This window comes from Schistocerca nitens, chromosome 5 (genome assembly GCF_023898315.1).
Source record: "Schistocerca nitens isolate TAMUIC-IGC-003100 chromosome 5, iqSchNite1.1, whole genome shotgun sequence".
Lineage (NCBI taxonomy): Eukaryota > Metazoa > Arthropoda > Insecta > Orthoptera > Acrididae > Schistocerca > Schistocerca nitens.
The window spans coordinates 730,827,870-730,843,671 of NC_064618.1; the positions used below are offsets into that span (position 1 = coordinate 730,827,870).

At 44.7% G+C, this 15,802-nt stretch overlaps 1 protein-coding gene across 2 annotated transcripts in view; it reads right to left on the minus strand.

The window, feature by feature from the left end:
- LOC126259447 (transcriptional adapter 2B-like) overlaps positions 1–15,796 on the minus strand; it is a 130,233-nt gene extending 114,437 nt beyond the window's left edge. Inside the window, exons 1-3 of one of the 2 annotated variants that reach the window (XR_007546510.1) lie at positions 15,428–15,795; positions 15,230–15,327; positions 15,066–15,125 (exon numbers count right to left, since the gene is read on the minus strand). Coding sequence is in view for 1 of the 2 variants with exons in the window: in XM_049956265.1 (XP_049812222.1) it covers positions 15,066–15,125; positions 15,230–15,327; positions 15,428–15,434 (165 nt within the window). In the remaining variant the exon portion in view is untranslated. Of the gene's footprint in view, positions 1–15,065; positions 15,126–15,229; positions 15,328–15,427 lie in introns of both variants that reach the window. The other variant, XM_049956265.1, reaches the window with a different exon arrangement.
- Between the last annotated feature and the right edge of the window lie 6 nt (positions 15,797–15,802).

Below are 15,802 nucleotides of genomic sequence, written 5' to 3' on the forward strand. Positions count from 1 at the left end.
ACACTCATATTAATTGATAAAAACCCCCTGCCCGAATAAAACGTAAAACTAAGCCAGCCGTAGCAGGGTCATCAGTTAAAAGGGCAGGGAGCTTATCAGGCAGCGCAAATGTCTGCCTGACCACAGCTAAAAGGGGGCAGGCCAACAAAATGTGGGCCACTGTCAAAGCCGCCCCATAGCGACATAGAGGAGGGTCCTCCCGGCGCAGTAAATAACTGTGTGTCAGCCGGGGGTGGCCAATGCGGAGCCGGCAAAGGACTATTGAGTCCCTGGGGTTGGCTCGCATAGATGACCACCACACAGTCGTCGTCTCCTTGATACGACGGAGTTTGTTTGGCACGGGCAGGTTGCGCCATTCAGTGTCCCATGAATCGAAAACTTTGCGGCGTAAGACTGCTCTCAAATCAGTCTCTGGGAGGCCAACATCCAGAGATGGTTGACTGGTGGCCTCTTTCGCCAGGCGGTCAACATGTTCATTGCCCGGGATACCGACATGACCGGGGGTCCACACAAAGACCACAGAGCGGCCGCAACGGGCAAGAGTATGCAGGGGCTCCTGGATAGCCATCACCAGACAAGAACGAGGGAAACACTGGTCGAGAGCTCGTAAACCGCTCAGGGAATCGCTACAGATCATGAAGGACTCACCTGAGCAGGAGCGGATATACTCTAGCGCATTACCGACACGACCAGCAACCATCGAACTGTCAGTGTAAACAACGTCAGAGCCCTGATACATGGCCAGGATGGAATAAAAGCGGCGGTGGAAGGCCTCTGGAGGGACTGAGTCCTTCGGGCCCTGTGCCAAGTCGAGCCGAAGGAAAGGGCGAGGAAAACACCATGGGGGTGTACGCAAAGTGGCCTGGAAAGGAGGTGGAACAGTGAAAACCTGAAGCCCGGAGAGAAGTTCTTTCACGGGGACCGCGATCGTACAACCTGACCGGGGCCGACGTTCTGGCAGATGGACGACCGATTGCGGGAACAGGAGTCGATAGTTTGGATGCCCGGGCAAGCTAAAAACATGGGCAGCATAAGCGGCCAATAAATGTTGGCACCTCAATCGCAGTGGAGGGACAGCAGCCTCCACAAGTACAGTACGCTGTCCACAGGGCTGGTCCGGAAGGCACCAGTGGCCAGTCGTATCCCGCTGAGTAGTATTGGGTCCAGCATCCGCAACGCAGATGGGGATGCTGAGCCATAAGCCAGGCTCCCATAATCCAGACGGGACTGGATTAACGCCTGGTAGAGCCGTAACAGGGTAGATCGGTCGGCGCCCCAGGTGGTGTGGCTCAAGCATCGCAGAGCATTTAGATGCCTCCAACACGCCTGTTTAAGTTGCCGAATATGAGGCAGCCAAGTCAACCAAGCATCAAAAACTACCTCCAAAAACCTGTGGGTCTCCACCACAGCAAGAAGTTCGTCGTCAAGATAAAGCAGCGGCTCAGGATGGACTGTTCGGCGCCGGCAGAAATGCATAACGCGGGTCTTGGCAGCCGAAAACTGAAAACCATGCACTACAGCCCAAGACTGCGCCTTGCGGATTGCGCCCTGTAGCTGGCATTCAACAGCCGCAATGCCAGTAGAGCTGTAGTAAAGGCAGAAGTCGTCAGCATACAGGGACGCAGAGACAGAATTTCCCACCGCTGCAGCGAGCCCGTTTATTGCAATTAAAAACAGGCAGACAATGAGGACAGATCCCTGTGGTACCCCGTTCTCCTGGTCTCGGTAGGAACTATAAGAGGCCGCGACTTACACGCCGAAGGTACGATACGACAGAAAATTTCGGATAAAGATCGGCAGAGGGCCCCGAAGACCCCATCCATGAAGCATAGAAAGTATGTGATGACGCCATGTCGTATCGTACGCCTTCCGCATGTCGAAAAAGACAGCGACCAGGTGCTGACGGCGGGCAAAGGCAGTACGGATGGCCGACTCCAGACTCACCAGATTGTCGGTGGCGGAGTGACCTTTACGGGACCCACCCTGAGACGGAGCCAGAAGGCCCCGAGACTCCAGTACCCAATTCAAGCGCCGGCTCACCATCCATTCGAGAAGCTTACAAAGAACGTTGGTGAGGCTAATGGGGCAGTAGCTGTCCACCTCCAAAGGGTTCTTGCCCGGTTTCAAAATGGGGATGACAATGCTTTCCCGCCATTGCGACGGAAACTCCCCCTCGACCCAGAGACGGTTGTAAAGGTCGAGGAGGCGTCGCTTGCAGTCCACTGAAAGGTGTTTCAGCATCTGACAGTGGATGCGATCTGGCCCAGGAGTGGTATCAGGGCAAGCGGCAAGGGCACTGTGAAATTCCCACTCACTGAATGGAGCATTGTAGGATTCAGGATGGTGGGTGCGAAAAGAAAAGCTCTGACGTTCCATCCGCTCTTTAATGGAGCGGAAGGCCAGTGGGTAATTGGAAGAAGCGGAACTCAGAGCAAAATGCTCTGCCAAGCTGTTGGCAATTTCGTTGGAGTCTGTACAAACTGCCCCATTCAGTGAGAGCGCAGGGATGCTGACAGGGGTCCAATAGCCATAGAGGCGATGGCGAGACGTGGAGGCCAATGGTGGACACATACCGCTCCCAGAACTCCTGCTTGCTTCGGTGGATAAGGCGGCGGTCCCGCGCACGCAGCCGTTTGAAGGTGATGAGGAGTTCAATGCAGGGATGTCACCTGTGACGCTGTAGCGCCCGCCAGCGATCTTGAATCGCCTCAGCGATCTCAGGCGACCACCAAGGCACAGTCCTCCTCCGACGGGACCCAGAAGAACGGGGAATGGAAGATTCGGCGGCAATAACGATGCCAGTGATGACCGAATGAACCACCACATCAATGTCATCACTAGAGAGAGGCTCAATAGCGGCAGTGGAGGAAAACAAGTCCCAGTCAGCCTTATTCATTGCCCACCTGCAAGGGTGCCCAGAAGACTGACGCTGTGGCAGTGACAGAAAGATCAGAAAGTGGTCACTACCACACAGGTCGTCATGCACTCTCCATTGGACAGACGGTAAGAGGCTAGGGCTACAGATCGAAAGGTCAATGGCGGAGCACGTGCCATGCACCACGCTGAAGTGTGTGAAGGAACCATCATTTAAAAGCGAAAGATCGACCTGTGCCAAGAAATGCTCAATGGTGGCGCCTCGACCTGTCGCCATCGACCCACCCCACAGAGAGTTATGGGCGTTGAAGTCGCCCAGTAACAAGAAAGGTGGCGGCAATTGGGCTTTCAGCGCAGCCAGGACATGGTGTGCGACATCATCATCCAGTGGAAGGTAAAGACTGCAGACGGTAACAGCCTGTGGCGTCCACACCCAAACAGCGACAGCCTCTAAAGCTGTTTGTAGAGGGATAGACTCACTGTGAAGAGAGTTAAGGACATATATGCAGACGCCACCAGACACCCTTTCATAAGCTGCCCGGTTTGTATAATAACCCCGATAGCCACGGAGGGCGGGGGTTCGCATTGCTGGAAACCAAGTTTCCTGAAGAGCAATGCACAAGAAAGGGTGAAGGCTGATAAGTTGTCAGAGCTCAGCTAAATGGTGGAAGAAACCGCTGCAGTTCCACTGGAGGATGGTATTGTCCATGGCTGAGAAAGGCGTGACGGGACTGGGAAGGCAGATTACGCCGCTGGGTCACCTGCTGCCTCCGATGGAGCACCCGTGCAAATGCTATCCATTGCGTCTGAGGGACCGGCGAGATCAAGGTCCTCAGCGAACGCAAGAATCTCCACCTCATCCTCAGACGCAGAGCGTGTAGGTAGCGGTGGAGTAGGTGCCACCGCAGGTGCCTTGGTCTTACGGGTCTTCAATGTCGTTTTCTCTCGCTGTTCCTTTGGTTGTCGTTGAGAGGGCTTATTGGAGTCAGTCTCCGGGACCGAAGACGATGGCGAAGCTCGACGACCAGCGACCTGTGGCTTCTTCAGCCACTGGTTGGTGTCTGCTGTGCCGCTGGTAGGAACCTGGGAAGGGAGTGACCCAAGGGATCCCTTCCGAGCGAGAGAAGCCGAAGAAGACTTACGCTTCTCCGGCTTCGAAGTGGGGACTGGTGTCCCCGTTGGTTTAGTGGGTGCTGCACCCGAGGTAGGTGGTGTGGGAGCAACAGCGACACAAGGGGCCCCCATTGTCAAGGGGGCAGGTGAGGTCCTCTGACTCTGAGAGCTGACTGTTTGTGGTGCAGCTAAAGAGCTGGAGCAGGAGTGACAGTTGAGGCATATGATGCCATCATGCGCACGGGATGTAGCCGTTCAAATTTCCACTTAGCCTCAGTGTAAGTCAGTCGGTCCAGGGTCTTATATTCCATGATTTTGCATTCTTTCTGTAAGATCCTGCAATCTGGCGAGCAAGGTGAATGAGGCTCTCCACAGTTGACACAGATGGGAGGCGGAGCACAAGGAGTATCAGGATGAGATGGGCGTCCGCAATCTCGACATGTGAGGCTGGAAGTGCAGCGGGAAGACATATGGCCAAACTTCCAGCACTTAAAGCACCGCATTGGGGGAGGGATATAGGGTTTGACTTCACAACGGTAGACCATCACCTTGACCTTCTCCGGTAATGTATCAACCTCGAAGGCCAAGATGAAGGCACCGGTAGCAGCCTGATTGTCCCTCGGACCCCGACGAACGCGCCGGACAAAATGAACACCTCTACGCTCTAAGTTGGCATGCAGCTCGTCATCAGACTGCAAAAGTAGGTCCCTATGGAAAATAACACCCTGGACCATATTTAAACTCTTATGTGGTGTGATGGTAACGTTAACATCCCCCAACTTGTCACAAGCAAGTAACCTGTGTGACTGGGCGGAGGATGCCGTTTTTATCAAAACTGACCCAGAGCGCATTTTGGACAAGCCCTCTACCTCCCCAAACTTGTCCTCTTAATGCTCTACAAAGAACTGAGGCTTCATGGATACAAAGGATTCCTCATCAGCTCTGGTACAGATGAGATACCTGGGCGAATACGTGTCACTGTCATTCATTGCCTTTCGTTTCTCCCATGGTGTGGCCAGGGATGGGAACGATTTGGGGTCATAAACGTTACCTTTAAAATGACCCCTCGAACGCTTAGAGACTGCTGGTGGTTGGCCACCAGCAAGAGATGATGTGCCACGCTTCATTGCGTGTCATCCACCCTGATGCCACCTACTCCGACCAAGGGCCCTCCCCATGCGTGCCACCCAGCCACAGCAAGGGCCACCTGGCAGGATGGCCATTGCCGGGAGTCCTGATGCCCCAGGGAGATGGGCATCTACTCCTTGGCATACATGGGGAGTAAACGGCGCAGGCATCAGTAGAGCGATCCCTGTGTTGTCAGGGGGCTACAACCAACAGGGTACATGGCGGCCCCACCACAACGGACTGGCTACCATGCTGGATCTTAGGTGCAAAAATGTATGAGGTCGTCGTCGCAGCGAAAAGCAACACTGCACAGTGCAGCGTGGTAATCGCACCCAGGAACGTATCCTCGCCCAAGAGATGGAAAACGAGCTGGACACCATTGCAACGACGAGAAAGCCGGCTAAAGGTCTCAATGCACGACAGATACAGTGCACCATGTAAGGCGCCCTTCCCCAATTGGCTCGCTCTTCGGAACAATTTAGAAAGATGGAGGTCAAACCCGAGAGGGGACCATCACATAAGGCCGAAACATTTGAGACTCCTTTTAGTCGCCTCTTACGACAGGCAGGAATACCGCGGGCCTAGTCTAACCCCTGAACCCACAGGGGGGTTTTAACATGTTGGATAGTGGGTTCAGAGCGAGGCAGAACCAGAAAGGACTTAATGAGTATCCTTGGTATATTCCACGCTTAATCTGTATTGACTGTGATGTGATATTATTTGAATTTGTTTGGATATTAAGTGTGGCTTTCCAATTTTTCATTACTATGTTTAGGAACTGTATCAATTTAGGATCTACTTTGTATATTTCAATATTTGTAGTAACCATGAGTGGGGTACACTATCAAAAGCTTTTTGGTAATCAATGTATGCGTAGTGCAGCGACCTTTGTTTAGTTTTAGCTTGATATGTCACCTCTGCATCTATTATCAGTTGCTCTTTACATCCTCGTGCTCCTTTGCAACAGTCTTTTTGTTCTTCACTTATAATTTTGTTCTGTGTTGTATGTGTCATTAATTTCTGTGTCAATCATTACACAGGTATTATTATTATTATTATTATTATTATTAAATATTCAGATGTAAGTCAGTAATTCCTACCCACAACGTTTTACATGTTACAATAACAGAAATTCTTCAAAAGAATAGGAGTTGTCACGCAGAAACTTTTTCAGCTCTTTTTCACATTTTACTTTGTCGGAGATTTTATATTTGTGGGTAAGTTATCAAGAATGTTAGTAGCATTGTAAATAATGTCATTTTCCTTCTGGTGTTGTAATTGTGTTGCATAACTATTCCTTTTGAACAACAGAGGATTATATACAACAAACTTCATGGGAGGTTAAATATACTGTGAAGTGGTAGTCACAACACCCGACTCATTAAAAAGAGGTTTACAAGATTGTAATGGATGAGCGCCACATATTATTCTTACAGCATATTTTTGAGCAATGAAGACTTTCTTTCTTCAAGCTGACTTACCCCAGAACATTATTCCATATGACATTACGGAATGAAAAAATGCAAAATATATCAACGAACTGATTTGTCTCTCCCCATGATTTGCAACAAGTCTAGGCGCAAATGTAACAAAACTAAACAATGGAAACTCCAGGTTGGAATCCCAACAATATTAGGAAAAGGATAGATTTCTAATCACCTTAAAGATGGCCCACTGAGTTGCACACAGGCACAAAGAACAGCCTGTTACACATTATAGCTTTTGGCCAAAGCCTTCTTCAGCAAAGGAAACACACTCATTCACACAATTGAGCACAAATGACTGCTATCGCCAGCAGCTCTCGCTGGAATGCAACTGTCACATGAATTGCAATCCGGAGTGGGGCAGGGAAGGGGGAGGGATAGGTGGATACAGCTGGGGGAGAGGAGTGCTGTCTGGTGGGGCATGCAGAGACTAGATCACAGGCTGAGGAGACTGCCAATGACTGTGGGGGACATGAAGAGGGAGGAAGTGACAGGACAGAGGTGGTGGAAACTATTGGGTGGAGGGTATGGGTCAGTGTGTTACTGTACACTGAGGACGGGATAATTTCGGGAGTGGAGAATGTGTTGCAAAGCTAACTCCCATCTGCGTAGTTCAGAAAAGCTGGTGGTGGAGGGGAGGATACATATGGCTCTAGGTGTGAAGCAGGCATTGAAATCAAACATGTTACATTCAGCTGCTTGTTGTACCACATGGTGGTCTACCTTGCTCTTGGACAGAGTTTGGCAGTGGCCATTCATCTTGGCGGACTGCTGGTTGGTAGTCATACCAACATATAAAGCTGTGCAGTGGTTGCAGCAGAGCTGGAATACGAAATGGCTGCTTTTACAGGTGGCCCTGGATTTGATGGGGCTAAGGTAAGCCAGTGACAGGACTGGAATAAGAAGAGCTGGATGAGTGGATTGGGCAGGTCTTGTACTTGATATTGATCCCTGCGGAAAAGGGCTGGAATTGGGAGTGGCACAGGGATGGACAAGGATGTTGCAAAGGTTGGGTGGGCAATGGAACACCATTTTAGAAGAGTGGGAAGGATCTTGTGTACGATGTCATTTCAGGACTCGGCAGCCCAAGATCGTGGTCATGTGTGTGCGAGTTGTGCTTGCATGAATGTGTGTGTGTGTGTGTGTGTGTGTGTGTGTGTGTGTGTGTGTGTGTGTGTGTGTGTGTCGTCTACTGAGAAGGAATTCTTTTGGCTTAAAGGTCACTTGTGTAGCAATCTTTTTGTTGTGTCTGTCTGCAACTCGACATCTCCACTATAGCTCCTGTCTTCTTTACTGATAAGGCTTTGACCGAAAGATACAATGTGTAACAATCTTTTCATTGTGCCTGTCTTCAACTTGATAGGTCATCTCTACGGTGAGTAGCAATCTGTATTTTTCCTAATATTTTGCCTGAACTAAGTTGTTTTAGTAGTTCCAAAATGTGCTTTCCAGTTTAAATTCTCGCCAATATAGACATCTAAGAATTCAGAAGTTCCCCGCCCTCTTTATTTCCTCATCATGTGTTACACTTATCATTGGTGTAGTATGTCTAAATGTGCAGAACTGAATACATTGCACCCTTTTAAAATTGATGACAAGACTATCTGCAGAAAATCAGACAATGATACTTCTATGAATGTTGTTTACAATTTCTTAAGTTGCTGTATGTATGCTAGGATTGAATACAATACTAGTGTCAACTAATTCTGCATGCTGTATATAAGACAGAAGATTGTTAAAATATATGAGGAACAATAACAGGCCTAAGATTGAGCATTTGGGAATCCCGTATGAGATTTCTCCTCACTCCAGATAATGCTCACAAACAATATTTGTTGAATTACCAAGTACAACATTCTACATTCTTTTGGTTAGATATGAAATTACCCATTGGTTGGTTATATCATCAGTCCAATAACACAAACAGTTTATGTAGGAGAATATTTTGCTTCGCACTGTCAAATGCCTCTGATAGGTCACACAATGTACCAACTGGTTCTATTTTGTTATTTTAATGCTTGTAAAATCTAGTGAGAGAACACGTAAAGGGAATTCTCATTGGAGCAACTCTTCTGAAAGCCAAACTGTGATTTGCTGAGGACATTACTGTTGCTCAGGTGAGACACTATTTTATAATACATCACTTTCTCAAAAATTTTGGAAAATGACATCAGTAGTGAAACAGGTCAGTAGTTACTGACATCTCTCCTATCACCTTCTTCAAAGAGACATTTAAGAATGGCATATTTCAGGTAAGACAGGGCTTATTGTATGGAAATGAATTTTTAGTATTGATTGGAAACACCATCAAATCCATGTCCTGTATTTGGAAAGTGCTCAGAAATCATTGATTTTTCCAGCTGATTACTCCAAGTTTGACACTGGTGTTCACTGCAGTTACGTTTAACAGCGGGCAGGTTTGACCAATTAAGAATTTTACACACTATAGAGGAATTTTTAGAACACTTTGAGATCTCTTTAAAAACATGTAAATAAAAATAAATAAAACTTTAAATATGTCTGCTTGGGTCTGTATATGTGTGGATGGATATGTGTGTGTGTGTGAGTGTATACCTGTCCTTTTTTCCCCCTAAGGTAAGTCTTTCCGCTCCCGGGATTGGAATGACTCCTTACCCTCTCCCTTAAAACCCACATCCTTTCATCTTTCCCTCTCCTTCCCTCTTTCCTGATGAGGCAACAGTTTGTTGCGAAAGCTTGAATTTAGTGTGTATGTTTGTGTTCGTTTGTGTCTCTGTCGACCTGCCAGCACTTTCATTTGGTAAGTCACATCATCTTTGTTTTTAGATATATTTTTCCTACGTGGAATGTTTCCCTCTATTATAACAATAAAAATAAATAAAATTAGACAACCAATAAAAAAATCTGCATGTCCTTCCCACAAAGTTAATATTAACTAATGAAGCTGTAAGAACTGCACAAAATTTCGTGCAAGAAAATTTCTAACCACTGACTGGGTTTGCTACTGTTTGATTTTTTGTAACACATGCTGCTTGAAATTTATTATTGTCCTTAGATGGCATAGCTCTGTATATGTCTATGTGGGTACGTGTAGACAGTACATGAACATATTGATGTCTTCATCTGAGCCAACTACTTTTCAAACTGTAACACTAATATCTGGACTACATGTGCACTCATTTATCTTATCTGTCCATTTCTCAGACAATAATGTACACAAGAAAAGTTTACAAATTTAATGGTATCAAAAAATTTTACTGCAGTACACAATTTCACAACAATGTGAGAAAGTTGTTTTGGTGAGTGTCTCTCCAGTTGACAAGTTACTACGTAACGTATTCAAATCATCTTATGACGACTTGGTAAAAAGTCAAAACCGGAAATGGTACCATTTGTGTGATCTGAAGTTGAAATAAAAATAAATAAATAAATAAAAATAAAGAAAAATGGAAGCACACAAAAGACATGGTCACATGTCAATGTACACATAAATGCCATCAGCAGGTATGTAAATGATTAAGACTCAATTCTCAATGAGATGTAGAATGGCCAGCAGATCACTTGAGTGTTGTCCATGTTTTGCATTATTACCAGGCCTAGTACAGTACATAAAGGACGTGAAGACGATCAGATGATGAGTGATCATTGTGAAGGATACTGAGGGTGCTGTATACTCATACAACCCAAGCATTATCAGCACCAAACAGAGTTTGGAAGGGGCCTTGTTTCGGATCTTTATTTGGCTGGCTGGTCAAATCATGCAGTATCCAGATATGTAGGGCATTCAGATGTGTGACTGCATGGAAACATGAAGGCAAGCATACTCGTCAAGGTTCCAATAGATCACCAAAAGGGACGATTGCCATATTGTTTGCCAAGCATATAGTAACCCCTTCACAACAGTATCTACCATTCAAGAACTAGTAACAGACTCTCTGCAACATTGTGTGTCATCTCACACCATTAGCTGGCTACTAGCAGTGGCCAGAACAGGGAATTACCAGCCCATTCGCAGGCTGCCATTAACACCGCAACACAAATGGCTGAATTTGGAATAGTGCTGTCACCAGCAAGCATGGACTGCTGCTGAATGGTGTTGCATTGTTTAGGGATGAATACTGGTTCTGAACCACCGTAGATGATCCTCGTCAGTGAGTATCACGGTGACCTGGGCAAAGGTCCCATTCATCCAATGTTTTGGATAGGCACAGTGGTGATATTTGCGTCAGTGTGGGAAGCCTTTGGGTATGACTTCATTCACAGCTAGCAGTGACTGAGGGAACTCTGATGGTGCAATGGTGCATAACAGACATCCTGCATCCTCATTTGTTACCTCTCAGGCAACAGTGTCTTGTTGACATTTTTCAACAAGACAATGTCCATCACACAAGGCACATGTCAATGAGAAGTCTGCATGATGCTATGGTAATCTCGTGGCCCGTAAGATCCCCAGACCTGTCCCTGGTAGAATATGTGGCACCAGCTTGGATGTCTGCTCCATCCTTGTGCCAGTACCCAGGATATCAAGGACCAGTTAGAAAGTTGTGGGTCAATTTGCCTCAGAAGCTACAATGGCTTTATGACAGCTTTCCCAACTGAATCAGTCCATGCACCCACAACACAGGGTGTGCAACATAACACTGACAAAAGAGGACTCATACTGGCAAGTTCTTTGTAAATCTGACTTGATTTTGTAATCACTAGAATAACATCACATACCCTTTCAGTATCTGAAGTATTATTTCATTTTCTTTTCCTCTTCTGGGTGCTTCACTTTTCTGTCAGGCAGTGTAAATAGTAAACAAAATTTTAGATGATGGTTATGGTGTTTTCCTAAGGCAGTATCTCTAATCTCTGTATGCCTATTGTCATGTATTAAAAGATTTAATGGTAACAAATATCTGGAAAAGCACTGGACATAGGGAAATATCAACCTCACTGAAGACTAAAGATCACACACAGAACACACAAATCAGTCTAGTGAACAAAGCCAACCATCGGTATATCCACTTAAGTGTGATATCATATGTTAGGTAATTGGCATATGCAATGTTGCTGTTTATATGTCTCAATTCAAATACTGTACTTGTTCTTTAACAAAATGTCTTAGTTAATGTGGGTGATAGCATAGATCGTGTTGTGTACCAGACCCATATAGGACTAGTGGAGGTGGAGAGTGCATTGATGATCACAATTTTACTTTCTGTTTTGCATTTTCTCAATAGTGGTTTTGGTAACAGGCTGTTCTGTGGTGCAGCCTGAACTCTAGGTTATGTTGCAATGTAACAGGCCTACTTTGGGTATCAGTTGACAAATCCAACAAATGTCACAATAAAAAGAGCTCTCCCCCTTCACACACACACACACACACACACACACACACACACACACACACACACACACACACACACACACACAGAGAGAGAGAGAGAGAGAGAGAGAGAGAGAGAGAGAGAGAGAGATTCATACTATAGCAATGATTTGGGCCACAAATGGGCAATTCTACTGACATAATTGATAAGGTGTTGGGTGCTCACACCTCATCAGAAACTGCAGAAGTTAGAGACTTACCCACTCCGTAAAGTGAGATAGGCGATAATCTGTGACAGATCTGAAAACAGATTACAAAGCTGGTGCAGGTAAGTGTTTTGGAGTACACCATCCAGTCACATTGTTGATGAACATGGGGCTCAGCAGCAAGTGACCCCTACATGTTCTCACACTGACCCAATGAAATTGCCAATTACAACTGCAGTGGGTATAGGATCTTCAGGTTTGATTGTGGATCACTGTAAATGTGTCACCTAGTCACATGAACATTGTTTCTTGGTAGTCCAGGTTGATGGTCGTTTCTAGATATGTCACCACCCAGTGAAAGGCTGCTCAAAACATGCACCGTGCCGCATACAAGGTGCGACACAATAAAGTAATGAGACTGATTTTCTTTGCAAGGTGTGGCAACCCTGCAGGCTTGCATAGGTACAATATCTTTGACCTTGGTCTATAAGCTGCTTCTAATCCAAGTTGCACACCGACGCAACTGCTCAGTCGTGAGTTGTGCTGTAATAAGTTAGCATGTGTTTGTGTCTTTCGTCATGGAAATGGAACCGCATAATACTGCGTAACAGTATGCCATTTCTTTTTGCATTAAATCGGGTGAAAATTCGATGACAACTTATGGTAAGTGTCAGAAGGCTTTTGGAGAGGAGGTTATGTCAAGAGGTCAAGTTTTCTGTTGGCATAAAATGTTTAGTGAAGGCAGAACGAATGTTGAAGATGAAGATTGAAGTGGATGACCATCAACCTCACGGACAGATGTCAACTTGGCCAGGGTGTGTGAACTCGTATGATCTGATCGAAGATAATCCATGAAAATGATTGCAGAAGAACTAAACATCAATCAAAAAACAATTCGTCTTGGTATGAGAAAGATTTGTGCAAAAATGGTCCCCAAAAATCTCACACCACAACAGCGAGAATCACGGAAAAATGTGGCAGCCGATCTGTCAGAGCAAATGGAAATCAATTCAGGATTGTTGAGCCGTGTTATCACTGGTGATGAAAGTTGGTTTATTCAGTACGATCCAGAGACAAAACGTCAAAGTTTGCAACGGTGTTCATAGGGCTCACCCAAACCAGAAAAAGCTTGCATGTCAAAGTCAAAAGTGAAATGCATGCTTGTGTGCTTCTTTGACTACAAGGGAATTGTTCATAAAGGGTGGGTGCCTCCTGGACGAACAGTTAACCAATATTACTGCAAAGAAACTTTAGAAAGACTTTGTACAAGAGTTCTTTGTGTCCGTGCCAACACTGCTGATAATTGGATTCTGCATCAAGATAATGCGCCATCCCATACTGCTCCGTCAGTATAGCAATTTTTAAGCTCAAAACAAATTTCAGTACTACCACAACCACCTTATTCACCAGATATTGCTCCGTGCAACTTTTTTCTATTTCCAAGAGTCAAAACGGCAGTCAAGGGACACCATTTTCAAACAACACAAGATGTCCAAAAAGCTGTGACGAGGGTCTTGGAGGATATTACAGGAATTGAGTTCCAGAAATGTTACCATCAATGGCAGAAGCACTGGAAAAAGTGTGTGCAATCAGAAGGGAACTACTTTGAAGGAGACAACACTAGATTTGACTAAAATAGTAAGCAAATATTTTTTCACATCAGTCTCGTTACTTTATTGTCGCACCTTGTATGCAGTGCAGCTGGGGCAGTATTACGCTATGGGGGACATTTACTTGCAATTCCACAGAACCTGTTGTAGTACTCGAAGGGGGCATGACAGCTGTGGACTACTAAACTTACTTGCAGGCTAACTGCATCCCTTCATGTTTGATGTTCTTCCCAGTGACAAATGGCATCTTCCAGCAAGGTAGCTAACTGTCTGTACCACAAGGCCAGAATCATGCTGAAGTGGCTTGAGGAGCATTACAGTAAACACATGGTGTCACTTTGGACATCAAATTCGCCTGAACCCGAAGGAACATCTAACTATCCATTGCTAGCACTTTGCTCATTATCCACCAACCACAATTTAAGGTATTGCATGATGTGTGTAGGTGTGTGTGCATTCTGTAGTAGTTATTATGTAAATGGCAAAAACCTCTATTTTTTCCCACTGTGGTCTAATATTTTCAAGTTTCAAATATGTTTCAAGGAATTAATAATGACACTCTCATTAACCACACTCCTGTGGAAATGCCATTAGTTTGTCATTTTTGTTATGCTAATGTTTTTGTGTTATTAGTGATCTCAACCACTGATTATTTCTTAAAGCTCACAGCTCCACCATGATAATGACGTCATTGGTCTGTGTGCACAATACTGGATTTTTACTACTCCCACGTAAATTTAATAGGGAAAAGACTATTGCATGAAGTTCAGGGGAAATAATAATAATCAGTATGATGATGCACTGCATCATTATTGATCCAACAAGCCAGTACAAAAAGTCGAGCACTTAATCATTACACAGAGACAAGTAAATAAACGTACTTTTATCTTTTGTTGCTATTTACTAGCTGCTTGTAATTGTGTTTCAATACAATAACGAGTACTGTGACGAACATTATTAAAAATAAGTTGCAGCAGTGATTTCAAAACGATATCAGCGTAGTCCTAAACTAAATTCGAACTTTGTGGATGCAAACTAACTGGCAAAATAAAGACTTTAATTATACGCCTAGGTAATTGCTTACCTTCATCGTTTTCAATCAAGACAACAGTATCTAATAGTTTACATGTTTGCCTCTGCAATACAAGTTAAACAAATGTGATATCTCTCAATATCAAAAACATTTACACAAATAAACTCTTATAATTACAACAAAATAAAACAAAAATCTAGTGTAACAAGAAACAGAGACTACTTATTTACCAGGATGATGAATCATCTTTTAACTCCGTATGCCTTGTAAAAAGTTTTCATTTTTATCATTAATAACCAACGACGCATAAATAATAATTGTACTTACCATGAACTGGTAGGCATGATCATTTCGATGCTGTCCAATCTCTCCTCCAGCAGAGAAGCACTAAAACATAACAAATAAAACATGTTTCGTAAATGTCACTACGAATTACAAATTTACCGCCCATTAGCATCCCCACCACCATCACGTGACGTACAGCGCCCTACCTGTAGGCACAAATCGAAATCAGGGCATTCTGCACACTTTATTCTTAGTCCCGTGATATCTTCCTGGCAATATGTACAGTTATATTTTGCAAATAAATCTGAAAGACAAAATATAAAAGCGTTAGTAAATGTATTCGAATAGATTGTGTAGGTAACAGCATAAAATACGCCTACCCATTCACAACACCAAACACTTACCCGCCATGTTAGTTCTCTTATGACGTCAGCTACCAAACATCATCAAACCAAAACATGCTGGAAATCATTAAACCAGCCTTCCCAAATTTCATACATATTAGTGCAAAACACTTTTAGCAGTTACCAGTAAAATTATACAAACAGCAATCTGATCATAGCTATTAGGAAACATAATTCTCTCAGACTACTGAACAACTTCCCAGTAGTCACCACATATCCGCCATTATGCCAATACATATGAATTAAGAAAATAGTAGAGGTATCCAATCTAAACAGCTTCAGCTTATAAATAAGCAGTATTACAATAAAATACAATTTGCCACTGCCAGTTAATTCTCCATGAAACTTTTTAACTGAAACTGAACATTTAACTGT